The sequence below is a fragment of the Prinia subflava genome, chromosome 1 (assembly GCF_021018805.1).
Source record: "Prinia subflava isolate CZ2003 ecotype Zambia chromosome 1, Cam_Psub_1.2, whole genome shotgun sequence".
Lineage (NCBI taxonomy): Eukaryota > Metazoa > Chordata > Aves > Passeriformes > Cisticolidae > Prinia > Prinia subflava.
The window spans coordinates 103,378,094-103,394,437 of NC_086247.1; the positions used below are offsets into that span (position 1 = coordinate 103,378,094).

Genomic DNA, 16,344 nt, shown 5'->3' on the forward strand with positions numbered 1-16,344 from the left:
GTAGTATAAGCATATGAAAATGATATCAAGAGATTTTGTTACGTATTTTTAAAAACTTCTGATTGTGTGTTGTTCTGCTTTTAAATGTTTCATTCCATTTTTACTTAGAAAACAGGATTAATGGCAAATGCCTTCAAGTCCCTAGCAAGGTAACACTAAAAAAAGGAGTGGCAGCACAAGCACTTTGCAAGTTGAAGAGTTATTATGATCTATAGAGAATAATTTGATAGATAAAGAAATGTTTGATGAAAAGTTTGTCAAGTAGTTCTGCATTTATATGATTGCGGCACTTAGGACAAAAAATTGGCAGTTGTGGCGGTCTGCTGTGTTGTAGTTTAGATTTCGGGGGGGTCCCTGGGGAAGGTTCCCCAGGAGCCCCTCGGGTCCTAGGGTCATGGGTGTTCGCATGCAGGCAGGCAAGGAGACTCCAGACGGCTGGTGAGGTGCTGTTGAGATGAGGATTTATTTGGAGTTCGACCCCAGGAAGGCAGCTTGGTCACTGAGGGAGAGGGGGAAAGGAGGGGGAGAGGGGGAAGGGGAGAGGGAAGGGGAGAGGAGTGGAGCCTCTGGAGACCTCCCAGGCAAAAAAGAGAGCAAGTTTACTACCCCCTGCATTCTTAACAGGGAGTTTCAAAGTAGGTGCAGTAAGATTCTTCAGCCAATAGAGTTACAGATACACGATACTGCAGCGAAGTTACAGACTTAAGATAAACTATACACTTTCCAGGGGTGAGCCAGAGCATACCATTTCCATAAAATGCAATTCTACACTACTGCTCACTTCTGTTCTTAGCTCTAGCCTTGTACCACTTTCAAATAAAAGCAACCTGGCACCCAGGATCTGAAAACACAGGGCTTTCCTGTGTGCCTCATCCCTGCTCCCAGGCAGGGGTGTTGTGTGAGGAGCAGCCAGCTCCAGGCTGCTGACCAAATGTGCTGTGCTGCTGCAGCCAAAGCAGGGCAAGGAGGAAATCGATCTTTCTGCTTTGTGTTATAAGCAATAACGTCTCAAACCATTTATCTTCCCTTGTCAAAATTCCATCATTAAATACTGTGGTAGTGAACTTAAAAGTCATTGGAATTATTCTTTGATTCAGTCCAAAGCAGCTGCCGTTTACTCTTGCTTGTGCTTGCATGGATATTTTTTTCCCCTTAATGTTTGTTAACTCGGAGATTTGTAAAGGACTCTTATTTTCTTTGTTAAATGTCAAAATACTGATTCCTGAATTAATGTTCTTTTGTATTTCTGTACTTCAGTTTCTATTCCTGTGAAAGTAATCTTATTTTTCACTACACAAAACTGCACATTTTAGGAGAATTGCATGATGTATTACTCGATTCACTCAGAATACTTTTCCTCTTAAAATTCTTTAGAAGGTAGGATTAATTTCGTCTCCATGTGTGATCCAGTCTTACCAAACTGCTGGGTTTTAATTGTACCAAAACTAGATGTTGTGGCTGAGCATTAAATATGCTGCTTATGCATATTTAGATCTATTGTGGACCACCCATGGTGACATAATGCTTTCAAGATACATAAATTGAAGGTATTTCTAATTACAGCAAAGACTGTGCTGCAATGCATGTGTTTAAAAAGATTAGTTAGGCTTACTGGTATAGGCTAAGGCTTTTTTTAGTTTTACCTGTGATGTAAATGAGTAATTTAAGCTACACATTTCTCCCATCTGTTGAAATAACTACAATAACTTAACAAAAGGCAGTACATTATTTAAGTATTTTAAAAATCCTAAGACAGTTCTCTTCATTCTAATTTATGTCACACAAAAGAAGGAGATTTGTTTTACAAGTTTTTCTTCATTAGGAAGGCTAAGATGCTGATTTGGGTGTTTCTTTCCATTTTAGATGCTAATACCAAGTTAATCTTCTTTATAACGGGGTAAAATGGACATGAAGTACTCAAATGAATTATAGAGATTAGTTAGTATAGCTTTTTCAGTGAATCTGTTGTATCTGATAATTTATAGGCATTCATTAATGTTCCATAATTTATTTTCTTTTTTTTAATATCAGATTTATCAGCACTTCTATGACAGAAATGAAAATGTGTATCTTATCTGCTTCTTAGAAAGCTGTCATGATAATACCTATCTTTAGCATCAGATTTTTGTGTCACCAGTAACATCCCAGACATATCAGGGTAGACTTCTTTGTTCAACATTGTATCCCTAAGGAGGGTGATGGCTCATGGTTAGATATTACCATTACCTTATTTTATCAGGGGTTGAAATCTTTATTTTCTCAAGTCAGTGTGTGTGTCCATTTTTTTGTGGACTTTCTTGTGGGTTTTGAGGAGAGTTTTTGTTTGTATTGTTGGTTTGTGTTTGTAGGGGATTTTTGGTGAAAAGCTGTGATGTAGCTACATGCATTCCACATGTACAAAAATAACAGGGATGTGTTATCACCCAGAGGGAAAATAAAGTCACTTAAAATGTATGAATAATTAAGAGCATAAAGTGAATCTGTTTCCTTGTGTTTCAGAAAAGTGTGATGAACCTCTGGTCTCAGCATTACCCCACTCCTCCTTCAGCAGTTCATCGTCCATGACAAGCAGCTATGTGCCAGGGTATGCCAAGCTGAACAAGCGAGGAGGTAAGGGACATTCTCAACCTTAATGTTTAGGTATTTCAAAAAGTGATGAATGGCATTTTTGATGCGAAAATGTGTTTTATGTGGAATACTGTTGCTTGCGCTGGTTTGAACAGGCTGTTTTTATGAAGTGAATGAATTTCTCTTTCATTGTAGGGGACAGTAAAGTCACTGGTGGGAGGAGGGCACTACCAGTGAGGTGTAGCAGCATGGCCCATGTGCCTGATGTGGATGGACTCACACAGTAAAGCTGCACAACTGACTTCACATTAAAGGAATTCCTGTCTTCACTGGGTAAATGAGCATCTGCTAGGTCATGGTTGGATCAAAAATAAACAGCTTTGATGGGATTTGTTGGTGTAACTTGTTCCCACCTCAGCAATGACTGCTGTCATTGAGGTTTTTTTTCTACCACCACTGGGACTTTGGCTTTTGTATGTATGTCTGTACTGCAATGAGTATCTGTAATACTTCTTTGTTCAGATGCAACAAAACTGCCTCAGACTTAGTGGCTGGACGAACAGGTGCATATATTTGATGGACTACCTGGTTTAGTGATACTGAGGCACCATCCCAATGCCTTGAAAGGCTACCTGCAGCAGAGGCTAGACAGTGTTAAAGGAATAAAGTAGCTGTTCATTAAAAAGGCCTTCAAAGGATATACCTTGGACAGTACGAGAACCTGGCTGTGGCTCTACCCAAGATGGACTCTGAGCCATGAGTTATCACTCTTTTATAAGTTTTGGTCCGTTTGCATATTGGAGATAATTGTCCAATTACAGCTTCAGGTTATGAAGTTCCATCCTACTGGTTTAATTCCCTCAGTTTGCTCTTGTTTATACTTTTTAGGCCAGAAGTTGCAAAGGTGTCCTTGGTTCTCAGGCTGGAAAAGGATTGCTCTGTCTAACTAAACTGTGAAGAGAACTTGCTAACACTTTATATGAAGTTCAGAGTTACAAACTAATGTAATACAGAATCTGGAAAATATGAAAGTTAAAACTTAAGGCATAATTTCCCCCCTTTAGACACTGGGTGAGTAGTGCTGGTAGCACTGCCAGCTCTGCCAGTTGTCTGGAGGTCATCATGTAGGAAGGGATGAGCTGGGTCTTATGTCAAGCCAGGAAGCATCATCTGTAAGTGGGGAAGAATATGGGGTGGGTCCAGGCATGGATATTTCAATGATGTGGCTCAGATAGTACCTGGAGGCTGAAATGGAACTCCCAGTCTCATTGGAAGAGTGAGTGTGTGTTCCACTGGGTAATGCACTTACGGCCTGTTGGTACTCTCAGAGCCCTGACACGGATCTTGCTTTACTGGTCTGCAACTTCTCTGTGTTTTACACATATTTGTGTTTTACAGGTGTAGAATTCTTGTTCTTTGATCTCTTTATTTTCTTTTTTGTTTTTGGTTTTTTTTTAATATATATTTGTTCTCTAAAATCAGCTTTAGCCAGGCCCTAGAGCTATTTTCTTTTAACAAGTAATAATTGACATAGTGAGTTAACTAGAGTCCTGCTCCCTCTGTTGTCAACCTGTGCCTGTACATTTAATACCTGTGCTATCATCTCATGATTCTGGTCTTCTAACCTACATTTTTATATAACAGTTTATTCTCTGCAGAGTAGGTATGATGGGTACAGAAATATATCAAAATTAATTTAGTGGTAAACCCTAGCCCATGCAATCAAACAGCTAAGGTAAGTGTAAAGAGATGTTTATGTCACTGGTTGTTAAGGAATTGCTATTGCAACTAAGCAAGCTAAACAGAAGCCAAAGACTTGCTTAGAGAAGACATGACTGATGAGCTCTAGTGCTACAGGCCTGCAGATCTGATGCAAAGCCTCTGGCCAGACAGAATCATTGGCAATTTTGTTGGGTTTAGGCCTGCAGACTAGAAGATAACACGGTTTGTTGCTTCTGAATGAGAATAGATGTTGTTTTATGCTGGTCGCAGGCTTTCATTTCAGTGCTCCGTGTATTTTGTTACACGCCTTTTGCAGTTCTCAGACTTTCTGTTGCAGTATGGGTTCGAATGTGTGTTTGGGTAGGCTGTCAGGTCCCTTCAGTTGTGCCTTTAAATATTTGTCAGATGAAAGGAGTGGTGCTTCAATTCTAAAGCACTGCTCATCGTTTAAGTTGAATACTGCTGTATGACTTTAGTTATGTCCATTTCTGTTCTATTCCCTGTTCGAAATTTACAAATGGTCACTAGAATCACTTTAATAAAATACAGCTTAGCATCATTTTGGCTGGGAGGATCTCCCCTTGTTTTTAGATGACTATTTCTCCTTTTAGTTTACAAGACTACTTATTATGTTCTAAGTGAAAGGCAGACTGAAATTTGGATTTTATTTTTTTCCTTTAATTATATTTACACTTCCCATTCTTATAATCACTAAAGTGCAGTTTCTTTTAATGATGTTTCTTTACCAATATGGATCAGTGTTGTCATTAATCAAACACTGGCTTTATTTCCTCATTGGAAATTTAATTGCACCTCTCTGTTAAATAGCAGTTTCATCTCTTTGTTTGAATAACAACTTTGCTAGATTGTTGTTATCCATCTCTTAGTACCCATGGAGCATAACACTAACGCTTTTCAAAACTGAGGCTCTATACATGAACAAATATCATTTTCCTAATCCTAGTGGCAGTAAAAGTACAGTAGAATTCAGGAGTGTGTTTAACACAGGAACTTGTCTGTCTGTGTTTACGCTTCTGCAAGTGATGGAAAATAGCTCAGTTTTAATACTGAGCTATTTTACAACTTCATGGAATTACAGATATTGCTAATCAAACCAGTAATAAGTGAATCCAATTTTTTTTCTCTCCAAGGAGTTATTATCAGCTAATAGATTCCCAAATCAAATGTGCTATTTAAACCACACTGTGCTCAAGTCATTAAATGGAAAGAACACCCCCTCCTCTAGCCCCAGACCCTTTAAATTAAAGAAATGTACATTTGAAAATTCTACTCTCCAACCCAATTATTTTTCTTTCCTGTTTTCATGACACTTCACTCTAGACTGGAAAAACACTTTACTTGAATAGATAGTATTTTTTACTCCATTAATTAAGACACTGATTCACTGAACAGCCACATCATATTATTAAGAAGGTTGGAGTTGGCACTGTAGTTGTGGTTCAGTTCCCTGCTATTGGAATTGGAAGTCGCAATTGGAAGGATGCATTCCAAAAAGAATTTAATATTTTCAGCAGTTTTTAGGAGACTTCAAAAGCAGAAACATCCATGAATTTACTCTGATGTTTGATAACACTTCATTTACAAATCCTATAACTAGTGATTTAGGCAAATAGAATTAGATCTTTGTGGAACACCGTTGATCTGGAAAGTGCCAGGATGTACATGTAGAGTGGGTTTCTGTGTCAGTTTATGAAAATATTTTGCGTTTTCCACATCTGTCTACTTAGACCCTGAAAGCCTTCCACTACTTATGTATTAGTATGTGCACTGCATCACGTCATGAGTAGGATTCTTAGGACACGTTTGATATAATGCATTATCAACCTTCCTTTTAATGTTTCCCACGCTATTGGACTTCTCACTAGTATGAGAATTAATGCTGCCTATCATCCATCTCATACCATTTTAATTTAGGGAAGAAATTCTACATTATTTCAACATAATGTAATGTTATATAATATAATTTGAAGCTGCTTGAAACTGAGTAGAGTCACAGAACTTCAGAAAGAAATCTCAGTAGACAGTGAAAGTATGAAGGTCATAATGAATTTTTGGATATGTGGAAATTATCTTTTGCACAGTGGAATAGAAAGAGGAAATTCGGCACCCAGGGGTTCTGCTTTAAGTCCAGTATTAGCAGGGAATCTGATGCTACCATTGCAATTGATAATGTAATATGAAAAGGAAAGGAAGTTTCTGTAGAGCAGTTGATGTTCAAAAACAGTCCTTCTAGCACCACTGTGTAACTTGTATCTAGGCTTTTAGGTTACCTTTTAATCAGTGTACTGACCTTGGCCTGTTATCAGAGTTATTAATGTGACTATAAAACAAGCATCAGAAATTTTAAGTGTTGGCATAGGTGTAATTGTGACAGGGTTTTTTTTTTCCTCAGTGGAGTTTTAAATTCTGCCTTCTGTGTGGAAGATGCAAGAATTTATCTATAATGGGATATGATTCTTTTACTTCCCCAGGTCGTTTCCAGTAAGTCAATCAGATATATGGCAATGATTCTATTTAAAAAAAAAAAAAAAAAAAAAAAAAAAAAGAAAAGTAAAAATGCTTGTTAGATCCTTGCCTTTGAAGGATTCTAGGGACATCTAGCCTAGGCTCTTTTTACCTTCACTTTTAAAATCTCCAATACTATAATGAATATCACAAATTCTCCATTTGTTTATTACTATTGTATAATGGAATATGAGGAGGATTTTATGTAGCTTTCCTTTTGGAAAAGTAAATGTGGAAGGGGCAGTTAACATCATCCTGGACTGTGTGAGCGGTCTGGCCTTGTACCTTCACAGGGCTTGCCAGGAATTTAGTTTGGGTGTGAATCTTAAAGTCAAGAGGTGCTCCCTCAGAACTAACATTTGTCCAAGTGAACAGTGTGGAGTTAGCATGCACACTGTAGGTCATCACCTTAAATACTACAATCTCCTTGTGTTGACAAGGACACCTTTGAGCTAAGAATACCTGTACACAACACAACTCATTGTATTTTGATTAAAATCCTCTTAGGAAAAAAGTTACGGAGTTGCCAGTGTTTTGGGAGTTCACTGTCCGAGATACAGTATATATTGTCTTTTTTAAGTAGACAACATCCTGAAAGTAATGAACAGACTAGCAAAAGAGAACTGTTAAAATTATGAGAGAGTAGTATCATCCACTTAGCTTTTATATGTCTACAAGAGAGCTCTTGCTGAGCTAAACCACTAAAATATGATTGCCTTTAAAAAACTAAATAAACTGAAGTTCTCTTTCTGTAAATGGGTGCTTTAGATAAACACAAGTTTTACAGTTCACTTCAGTATGTTTGCTAAAACCATCTCATGAACAGTGTAGATCAAACTAGGTTTTCAGAAGTCAGGACAAATTGATAGCCCTTATTTATTAATTACTTATCCATGTAAAAATATGGAAAGTTAATTATGGTTAAAAAAGGTAAGTTCTATTGCCTCACCTATTAATAGACCCTAAAAGACATGTTTGTGTGTGACATATCATTATTTGTGTTACACACAGTATAAAAAATATTTCTGGAATGCTTTAGAGAGAATACAAGCAACTGATGTTTTGTACTGGGGGAATTCTCTGTGTTGTTAGAGAGCTTTTTGGTTTTGTTTTTGTTTGTGTTTTTTGGAGTTTTCTTAATATTCATTTCAATACATGGCTCCATTACCTGTGAGAGTAAATGAAAACATGTCCTTTTGGTATTACTTATAATAAATGTTTGTGTAGCACTAACTTCAGTCTCTGGGTTTGTTTTTGTTTTTCTTTTAAAATCCATAAAGAATTTGGGTTCAGCTCATTGTTTGCATCAAAACAAGGTGTAAAATTTTCTCTGTCTTTATCTGCCTCACATCCTACCATATAATCAGTTTTGTTTATTCTTCACCTTCAAAATAAATAGTTAAGCACCCCACTTTGACTTGTAGTGTAACCCACAACCCACCTCAACTCCACAAACATTTACATCCTCCTTTAGAAGGAAACTGTAATTGGCACTTGGTGGACTTCAGAAGTTGTTTTCTGTGCTTAAACCAACTGGCCTAATTAAATATTTTTCATAAATACCTATTAGTTGTAGAAGGAGTTCTTAAAAGGACAAATTAAAACATTTGGTCTAGCTCATTCCTCTGAAAAAACATTCAAATATTCATTGCAAGAAGATAGTGAAGTTTGTGAAGATGCAGGGAAACAAAACACCACAAAGAGTAAAGAAAAGTGCCAGTGTATATCCAGGACAGATTTATGCATTTAAAAAATAAGTTTAGAAAGGAAAGACATCACCCTTTTCATTCAAAACACAATCCAAGAAACAAAGTCTGTAGAGAGTGAAGCTCAAGTAATTGCATTAAAAAAAGCGTCATTAGCTTATGTTAATTTACCAGAGCCTGATGAATACAGAAAGCATGACTGTTTTTTCCAGTTCATAACTAATTTGTTAATTTAAGTGTTCAGAATACCTAATTGGCTTATTTCATACATGTATAGATGGAGAGGAGGGAAAAAAATAGCACTGTGCTTTCCAACTTTGTATTTTTTTCTTACAGCAATCATTTGCAGAGGCAGCAGTTCCAATCCCAGCTAGAGACATAAGGCAAATTGACAGCTTTCTCAGGCAACAGGGACAAGGACAGCAGATCACCCTGACTTTGCTGAGCAGCTAGCTTTTTTCAGACAAAATTCAGCTTAATTCATTAATTGTTCTGAATTGTTAGTTGGCAGGAAGGTGGCTCTGCTAGTGGCAGAGAGGAGGCAGCCTTACAGAGAACCAGACTGGATGCATATATCACAGATACACTATTCTCTTACTCTTAGGGTACCAGTGCAGCTCTGGCTGTTTTTCCCTGGAGTAGCCAAATTCTGAGCTTTCAACTACTTTGAGAGTTTAATTTGACAGTTTCTTAAACAGCATTGAGGCATTAAAGTAAATAGTTAAGAAATCTCTTTTGATGTTCTTACTGGCTTCATCTTGAAAATGCAGATCTGATTAGCTCTCCTGCTCTGCTCAGAATACTGCTATGGTTTAAGTTGAGCTGGAAATAAAACTTGTAAAAGAGGTTTTGGGGAAACCTTATAGCAACCTACAGGTACCTGAACGAAGCCTACAAGAAAGGCAGAGAGGGACTTTTTAATGTAATGACAAAACCAGTGGGGAAATGTCTCTAAACTGAAAGAAAGTATGTTTATGTTTCATATTGAGGAAAATTTCTTTACTATAAGGGCCATGAGGGAGTGGAACAGGTTACCCAGAGAAGCTGCAAATGCCCCATCCCTGGAAGTGCATAAGGCCAGGCTGGATAGAGCACTGAGCAGTGAAAGGTGTCCCTGCACATGACAGGAAGCTTGGGAACTCTTATGATCTTTAAGGTCCCCTCCAACCCAAACTATTCTGATTTTATTTTAAAAACTGGCACACTACAATTAAATTGTTGACTTAATATAAATGGAGAATTGTCTGAAAATGCACAGCAATGGCACATTAGAGTTCAGCTAGAAACCAATGCCTCACAAGGCACTTGGCTATACCAGCTGGCCCACTGAACAAGCAAGTTAGGAAACTTCATGTTCCTCAGACACTGGGGTTACTTTGTTTGCACAGAACAGTGGGAACGTGCAGGATTAAAAAAAACAAAAACAAAAAAAACCACAACGAAAACCAAAACCAAAAAAAAAGAACAAAAAACAACCCTCAACAGAAGATAACTTGGCCAACCTCTTTTGGCCCGTCTTATATACTTAAAAGCAGCAGAGACTGAGAGTTTAGATATCCTAGACTTGGTTTTATCTGCAGACTTATATACCTAAGACACTTCAGACTTATATAGAGAGCTGTGTAAGTACAGAGCTTTGAAATTAAGGCAAAGATGTGTTGTGAGTGTACAGAAGCTGCACTGTCAGCTTTTCCCAAGGTCAGTGCCTCCTGCCAGATGCTGTGAGTGTTTCACCCTCTCCTGCACACACAGTTCAGGTTTTCCTTACACAGATGGGTGTAGTGCAACCGATAGATTGCTGCTTTGAGCATTTGAGCCAGAGCATTGCCTTTCTCCAATAAGTCATAAACAAGCATAAATGCTGGTAGAAATGGGAGCTATTTGGCTACCATTATAACCTCCCACTACAGTTATATGCTGAAAGAGAGAAAAGAAATAATGTGATAAAATGAGACTATTTGTTGCAGGATGGGAGAGTGCAGCTATTATTCGTGTTTCAGCTTTCACAATGAGATTATTCACAAGAAAATCTGAGCTACCCAGTTAGAGACAGAACATTAATACTTGTTTTTCTGTATGTAAGTCACTACATAAGTCACAAAAAATATCCCTGGATCTGGAAGATTCTGACTTAGCATTTAGTCTCGTGTCACAGACATGCTGGTGGTTTCTCTTTGTTTTTTCTCATTTAGATGAAACTCATTTTTAACTCTTTTTGTGTGTAAGACTCACTTTAACATTGATAAAAATGGGCCACATTTGAAGCAGTAGATCAGCTTTTACTCAGCAAAAGAATTTTCTTTAGAAAGCTTCAGCTTTACACAGTCCCTCTAAGATGAAGTAAAGGTGGAAAGGGAAGGGATGAATGTCAGTTCAGGAGTGTTGTATAGATCTCCCTCAGAGATTTTTGAGCAACAGAAAATATTTGCTTTGACTGAGAGAGAATAATTTTTCTCTATTAGGTTATCACTGTAACTGGGATTTGAGAAAGCTAGACCTGCTGTTTACAAACAGAGAAGGGTTGGTGGGAGATGTGGTAGTCAGAGGCTGTCTAGGATACAGTGACCACAAAACAGTAAAGTTCTTAATAGTTGGTGAAATAAGAAGGGGCATCAACAAAATTTCTACATTGGAATTCCAAAGGGCAGACTTTGGCTTATTCAAGAGACTGATCTGGGAGAGTAACTTGGAAAATAGCTCTTAGAAACAAAGGGGTGCTGTAAGGATGGATATACTTCAAGAAAAAAATCTTGAAATTGCAGGAGCGGGCTGTCCATATGGGCTGCAAGACACGTCAACAGGGAAGACGACTGGCCTGGATGTGCAGGGAGCTTCTGCAAAACGTCTGGGAAAAAAGGAGGGTGTTACCACCTTTGGAAAACAGGGCAGGCAACTCAAGAATTGTTTAAGATGTTGTTAAGTCATGTAAAAAGAAAATTAGAGAGGCAAAAGCTCAATTACAGCTTCAACTGGCCAATTCTGTGAAGGATAATAAAAAATGTTTTTATAAATACATTGATAGGAAAAGGCAGGACAATAAATACTTTTGTTCTTTATTGACCACAAAGAGGTTGAGGTACTTAACTGTTGCTGTCACTGAGTGTGTGCTCTCGGTGTCCAGGACGCACAGTGGCAAGGGGGCGCGACACTTTCCCCCTGCGGAGTTTGTGGCTCCCCACTTGGTGACTCCAATGGTCTCAGTGGTCGCTTTCTGGGGCACAGAGATGAGGCAGAGAACGAGACAGATTCTTGGGGTGAACTCAGGAGGTTTATTGAAGGTATTGACAACCGAAGACCAAAGCCCCAAGAACTGAACTTTAAGAACCAAAAACCCCAAGAACCCTGAGCAGGGCTCTGACAGTGGGTTTTATAGAGGGGGCAGCACAAAGCAAACAACCAATGAGGGCACACTCAGGGAGGAGTCTAAGGCAGGGAATACAGAACTAAATCCAATGGGGATAACAAAGGGAGGGGAGCAACACAGGATAACAAATGATACACCCAGTTAGGGAACATTGGCAGGGAAGGTTCTAGAAACAGGGGCAAGGATACAGGGGATTGACAACTGAGAAAGGAGGAGATTAGGGAAGGGATAAGTACTTGGGGGCCAATAGGGAGACTTCTAGAGAGTGGCCAGCTGACAGGCAAAGGAATTGACATATAACAGTATGCATAATAATCAGGGTACACAACCTAAGAATAGAACAAACCGATACAAATGAAGGATGGTGCCTGTCTCAAAGAATGGGGGAGGACAGGTCCAGGGGAGACAAACCTCATATCTAACACACAAATGAAATGAAAGGCTGGGCAAGAAACACAAAATAAAACACACACCACCACACTTAACACCTCCTTTGCCTCCATTTTCAACAAGAAGATATGTCCTCAGGACAACAGGCCTTCTGAGCGGGTAGATGGAGACAGGGAACAGAATAGCCCACCTGTAATCCAGGAGGAAGCAGTTATTGACCTGCTGAGCCATGTACATGCTTGCAAGTCAGTGGGGCCTGATGGGATCCACCCTAGGCTCAGGAGAGAGCTGTCAGAAGAGCTCACTAAGCCACTGGCCATCATTTATCAACTGTCCTGGCTCACTGTGTAAGAAATATGGCTAGGAGACCTTCTGCTCCAATTAAAGTGCCTTTATTGGATCAGCTCTTTCGAGGGATGGGGGCTCGAGGGGCTGCGCACACCGCCACTGCTCCCGTGGAGAGCACCGCCAAAGAGGAGGAGATGGTTGGTCCTGCTGCTGATGCTGCAGAGCCGGTGCTTCCGTCCTCACGGGAGTTCTCCAGAACGCCTGGTGTGGCTCGTTGTGCTTAGGGGTGTCACCTCTCCAGAGGGCTCTTGTGGTGAGAGCGAGAACGTTCGAGGCTCCGGCTGTTAGCTGGACAGTTGCTTGTTTAATAGTGTCTTTCGTAGGCTCCGGTTTGGCATTGGTCAGTGGCTCTAAAGGGCTATTCGCCCTAACTGGACTTCCGGGTTTGGAAGTGCATCCTGGGAGCCTTGAAGTCTTTTACATCGGAGGCGGAGTCTGCAGCAACCAGACAGAGGCGGAGCCCGGTGGAGCAGCAGGGGCGGTGTCGAGGGCGGTGCTTGCTTGACTGGCAGGTGGGGAGCAGCGGAGGCAGTACACAGCAGGGGTGGAAGGGGCGGAGAAACTGGGAATATATGGAACAGGGGTTACAAAATAGAACTTATAACTCTGAGCAAGATAACTACAGTTGGGTAAGTATAACTGTTAACAAATTGTGACATTTCTTTTTAACATTAACTTCAAACCCATTTCTCTCAACTGGAGAGGCCCCAGATGACTGGAGGGTGGTCAGTGTGACACTCATCCATAAGAAGGGATGAAAGGAGGATCTGGGAAACTACAGGCCTGTCAGCCTGACCCTGGTGCCTGGCAAAGTTATGGAACAGCTCGTTTTGAGAGCAATCACACAGGACTTACAGGATGACCTGATCCAGACGGCACAGGTTTAGGATGGGCAGATCCTGCCTGACCAACCTGATCTCCTTTTATGACCAGCTGACCCGCCTGGTGGATGCAGGAAAGGCTATGGATGTTGTCTATTTGGACTTCAGCAAGGCCTTTGACACTGTCTCCCACAGTATACTCCTGGAAAAGCTGGCAGCCCACGGCTTGCACAGGAGCACTCTTTGCTGGGTCAGGAACTGGCCAGACAGCCAGGCTCAGAGTGATGGTGAATTCTGCTGCATCCAGTTGGTGGCCAGTGGTGTCCTCCAGGGACCTGTGTTGAGCACAGTCCTATTTAATATCTTTATTGATTATCTGGATGAAGGGATTTAGTCTACCATTAGCAAATTTGCAATTGACACCAAGCTGGGAGTGTGTGTCAATATATTGGAGGGTAGGAGAGCTCTGCAAAGGAACCTGGATAGGCTGGATAGATGAGCCGAGTTCAATAAGATGAAGTTCAGTAAGTCCAAGTGCCAACTCCTGAATTTTGGCCACAATAACCCCCTGCAATGTTGTAGGCTGGAGATGGTATGGCTGGACAGTGCCCAGGCAGAAAGGGACCTGGGGGTGCTGGTGAAAGCAGCTGAACAGGAGCCAGCAGTGTGCCCTGGTGGCCAAGAAGGCCAATGGCATCCTGGCTTGGATCAGGAATGGTGTGGCCACCAGGAGCAGGGAGTCATTCTTCCCCTGTACTCAGCACTGATGAGGCCACACCACAAGTGCTGTGTCCAGTTCTGGACCCTCAGTTCAGGAAGGACGTTGAGATGCTGAAGAATGTCCAGAGTACGACTAAAAAGCCGATGAAGAATCGGGAATGGAAGTCCTGTTAGGAGCAGCTGAGGGAGCTGGTGTTGTTAGCATAGAGAAGAAGAGTCTCAGGGGAGACCTATTGCTGTCTACAACTGCCTGGAAGGAGGTTGTAGGCAGGTGAGGCTTGGTCTTTTCTCCCATGTAACCAGTGAGAGGATAAGAGAACACACTTTTAGGCTGGACATTAGGAAGTAGTTGTTCACAAAAAGGGATAATTGGGCATTGGGATGGGCTTCCCAGGGAGGTGGTAGAGTCACCACCACTGGAGATGTTTAAGAAAAGGCTGTAAAGTGGCATTCAGTGCCATGGTCCAATTGAGAAGGTGGTGTCAGGTAATAGGTTGGATTTGATGATCTCAAAGGTGTTTCCCAACCCAGCTGATTTTGTGATTGTCAGGTGACTATAACACTGCAAGGTGATAAACTGTCAGTGTAATTAAGAAGCAACAGTTTAGTTATGCTGACACAGATAGCTACAGACAAAATGAAAAAGTTACATTTTATGTGTTCTCTGCATGAAAATTTGTTGTGCTAGAGTTCAGTTAAGGACCAAACAATGCTCAGAAAAAAATTAACCGTGATTTATCACTTTCCTCCTGCTATCTGCACTGGTTTTTGTCTTCTGAAATGATCCATTTTTTTGGCTGTGATGTATAGTTCACACAGGAAAATACTGTTGTATATTGAACATCTTTGAGAGTTTGTCAGCCAGCTAAGAAACAAATGAATATCAACAATGAACTAATTTCTTTTCAGAGCCCTAAACTTTTCTGACTACTTCTAGGACAGATTTTTGGTTTTTTATTTCTTTTAGGACAGACTTATATTCTTTATGACAAAATTTGTTTGAATGGTCAATTTTCCAAGTCACTCAATGTTAGATAAATTGTCTCTCTCCGCTGTTAATCATGGGGCTGTATAATGTGATAAGCAATGGGAAAAAAGAATTAAAAGCTAGCTTGCTTGAAATCTGCTTTTCAAAAAGTTGTCTTTTAGATGTCTTTGCTTTTCAGTATTGACTACCATCAAATGTAACATTCCTGCTGGGCTTTTAAAAACTCAGCTCCCAGCGAGCTAATTTTGCTTTAGTTAAGAAAGTTGTCAGAAATTATTTGATTTTTGTAAGGATCAAAGGATCCTCTGGTATTTTAAAAAGGCACTTGATCATGTCTATATTTACATAATATTTATAGATCAGGAATGAGTTATTTTATAGGTATCCCTGTCTTCCTTGTTTTTGCTAGTATAGAGGGGATGATACGATGATGACTCAGTTTTGAAGGAATAATCAAGTGACACTGAGTAATATAAAAAGATAAGCAAACCAGAGTATTGCTTAGTGAAACAGGGCACTGTGCTTTTGTTGAGATGGAAAGCTTGGGTATTGCATAGTGATCTACTGAGACAACTTTAGCCAAAATGTTTAATAAATACAGTGGGAGGGGATACTTGAACTTCTTTACTTTCTTCAATATCAAGCTGCCTGTTTTATTATTTCTTATGTGTATTAGTTTCCAGGTGGGATGATTTTTTTTTTTTTTTTTTTTTTTTTTTTTTTTTTTTTTTTTTTTTTTTTTTTTTTTTTTTGAGGAGGAGGAGGAGGAGGAGGAGGAGGGAGAGATGTTCTTGCTTCTATATTTGTGATTAACTAAATTAGTTTCTAAATTGGGCTAAAATGGTGCTCAGCTCTCAAGAAGAAAAAGTTGAATGCTAAGTTTAAAAAAATAACAAGTTTTGAGAGACCAGAGAAGCTGTCAATTACGAGTCTAATTCTTATGAACAACCTCTAAAAGTTGCTTTAATAAGCTTCTAGTTCCTAGGCAAACCCAAATTCTGCATATTATGTGTGGACTATATGATGTTAAGCACAGTGGTGATAATTCTTTAGCTTTTTCCTTATCTTGAAACAGTAAATAATGTGTAATTCAGCCAAGACAGCAACCAACACATTGATCAGCAATGGCTGTTCAGTGAGCCATGTCCTGAACCATCTGGAAAGCTGATGGAGTTCCATACCTGGGGATCA

The 16,344-nt window shown here is 39.8% G+C and overlaps 1 protein-coding gene across 1 annotated transcript in view; it reads left to right on the forward strand.

Annotated features, from left to right (window-relative positions):
• CNTNAP2 (contactin associated protein 2) overlaps positions 1-16,344 on the forward strand; it is a 1,042,914-nt gene that overhangs the window by 326,825 nt on the left and 699,745 nt on the right. The window contains exon 2 of the mRNA XM_063405816.1: positions 2,500-2,610. Coding sequence (XP_063261886.1) covers positions 2,500-2,610 — 111 coding nt within the window. The remainder of the gene's footprint in view (positions 1-2,499; positions 2,611-16,344) is intronic.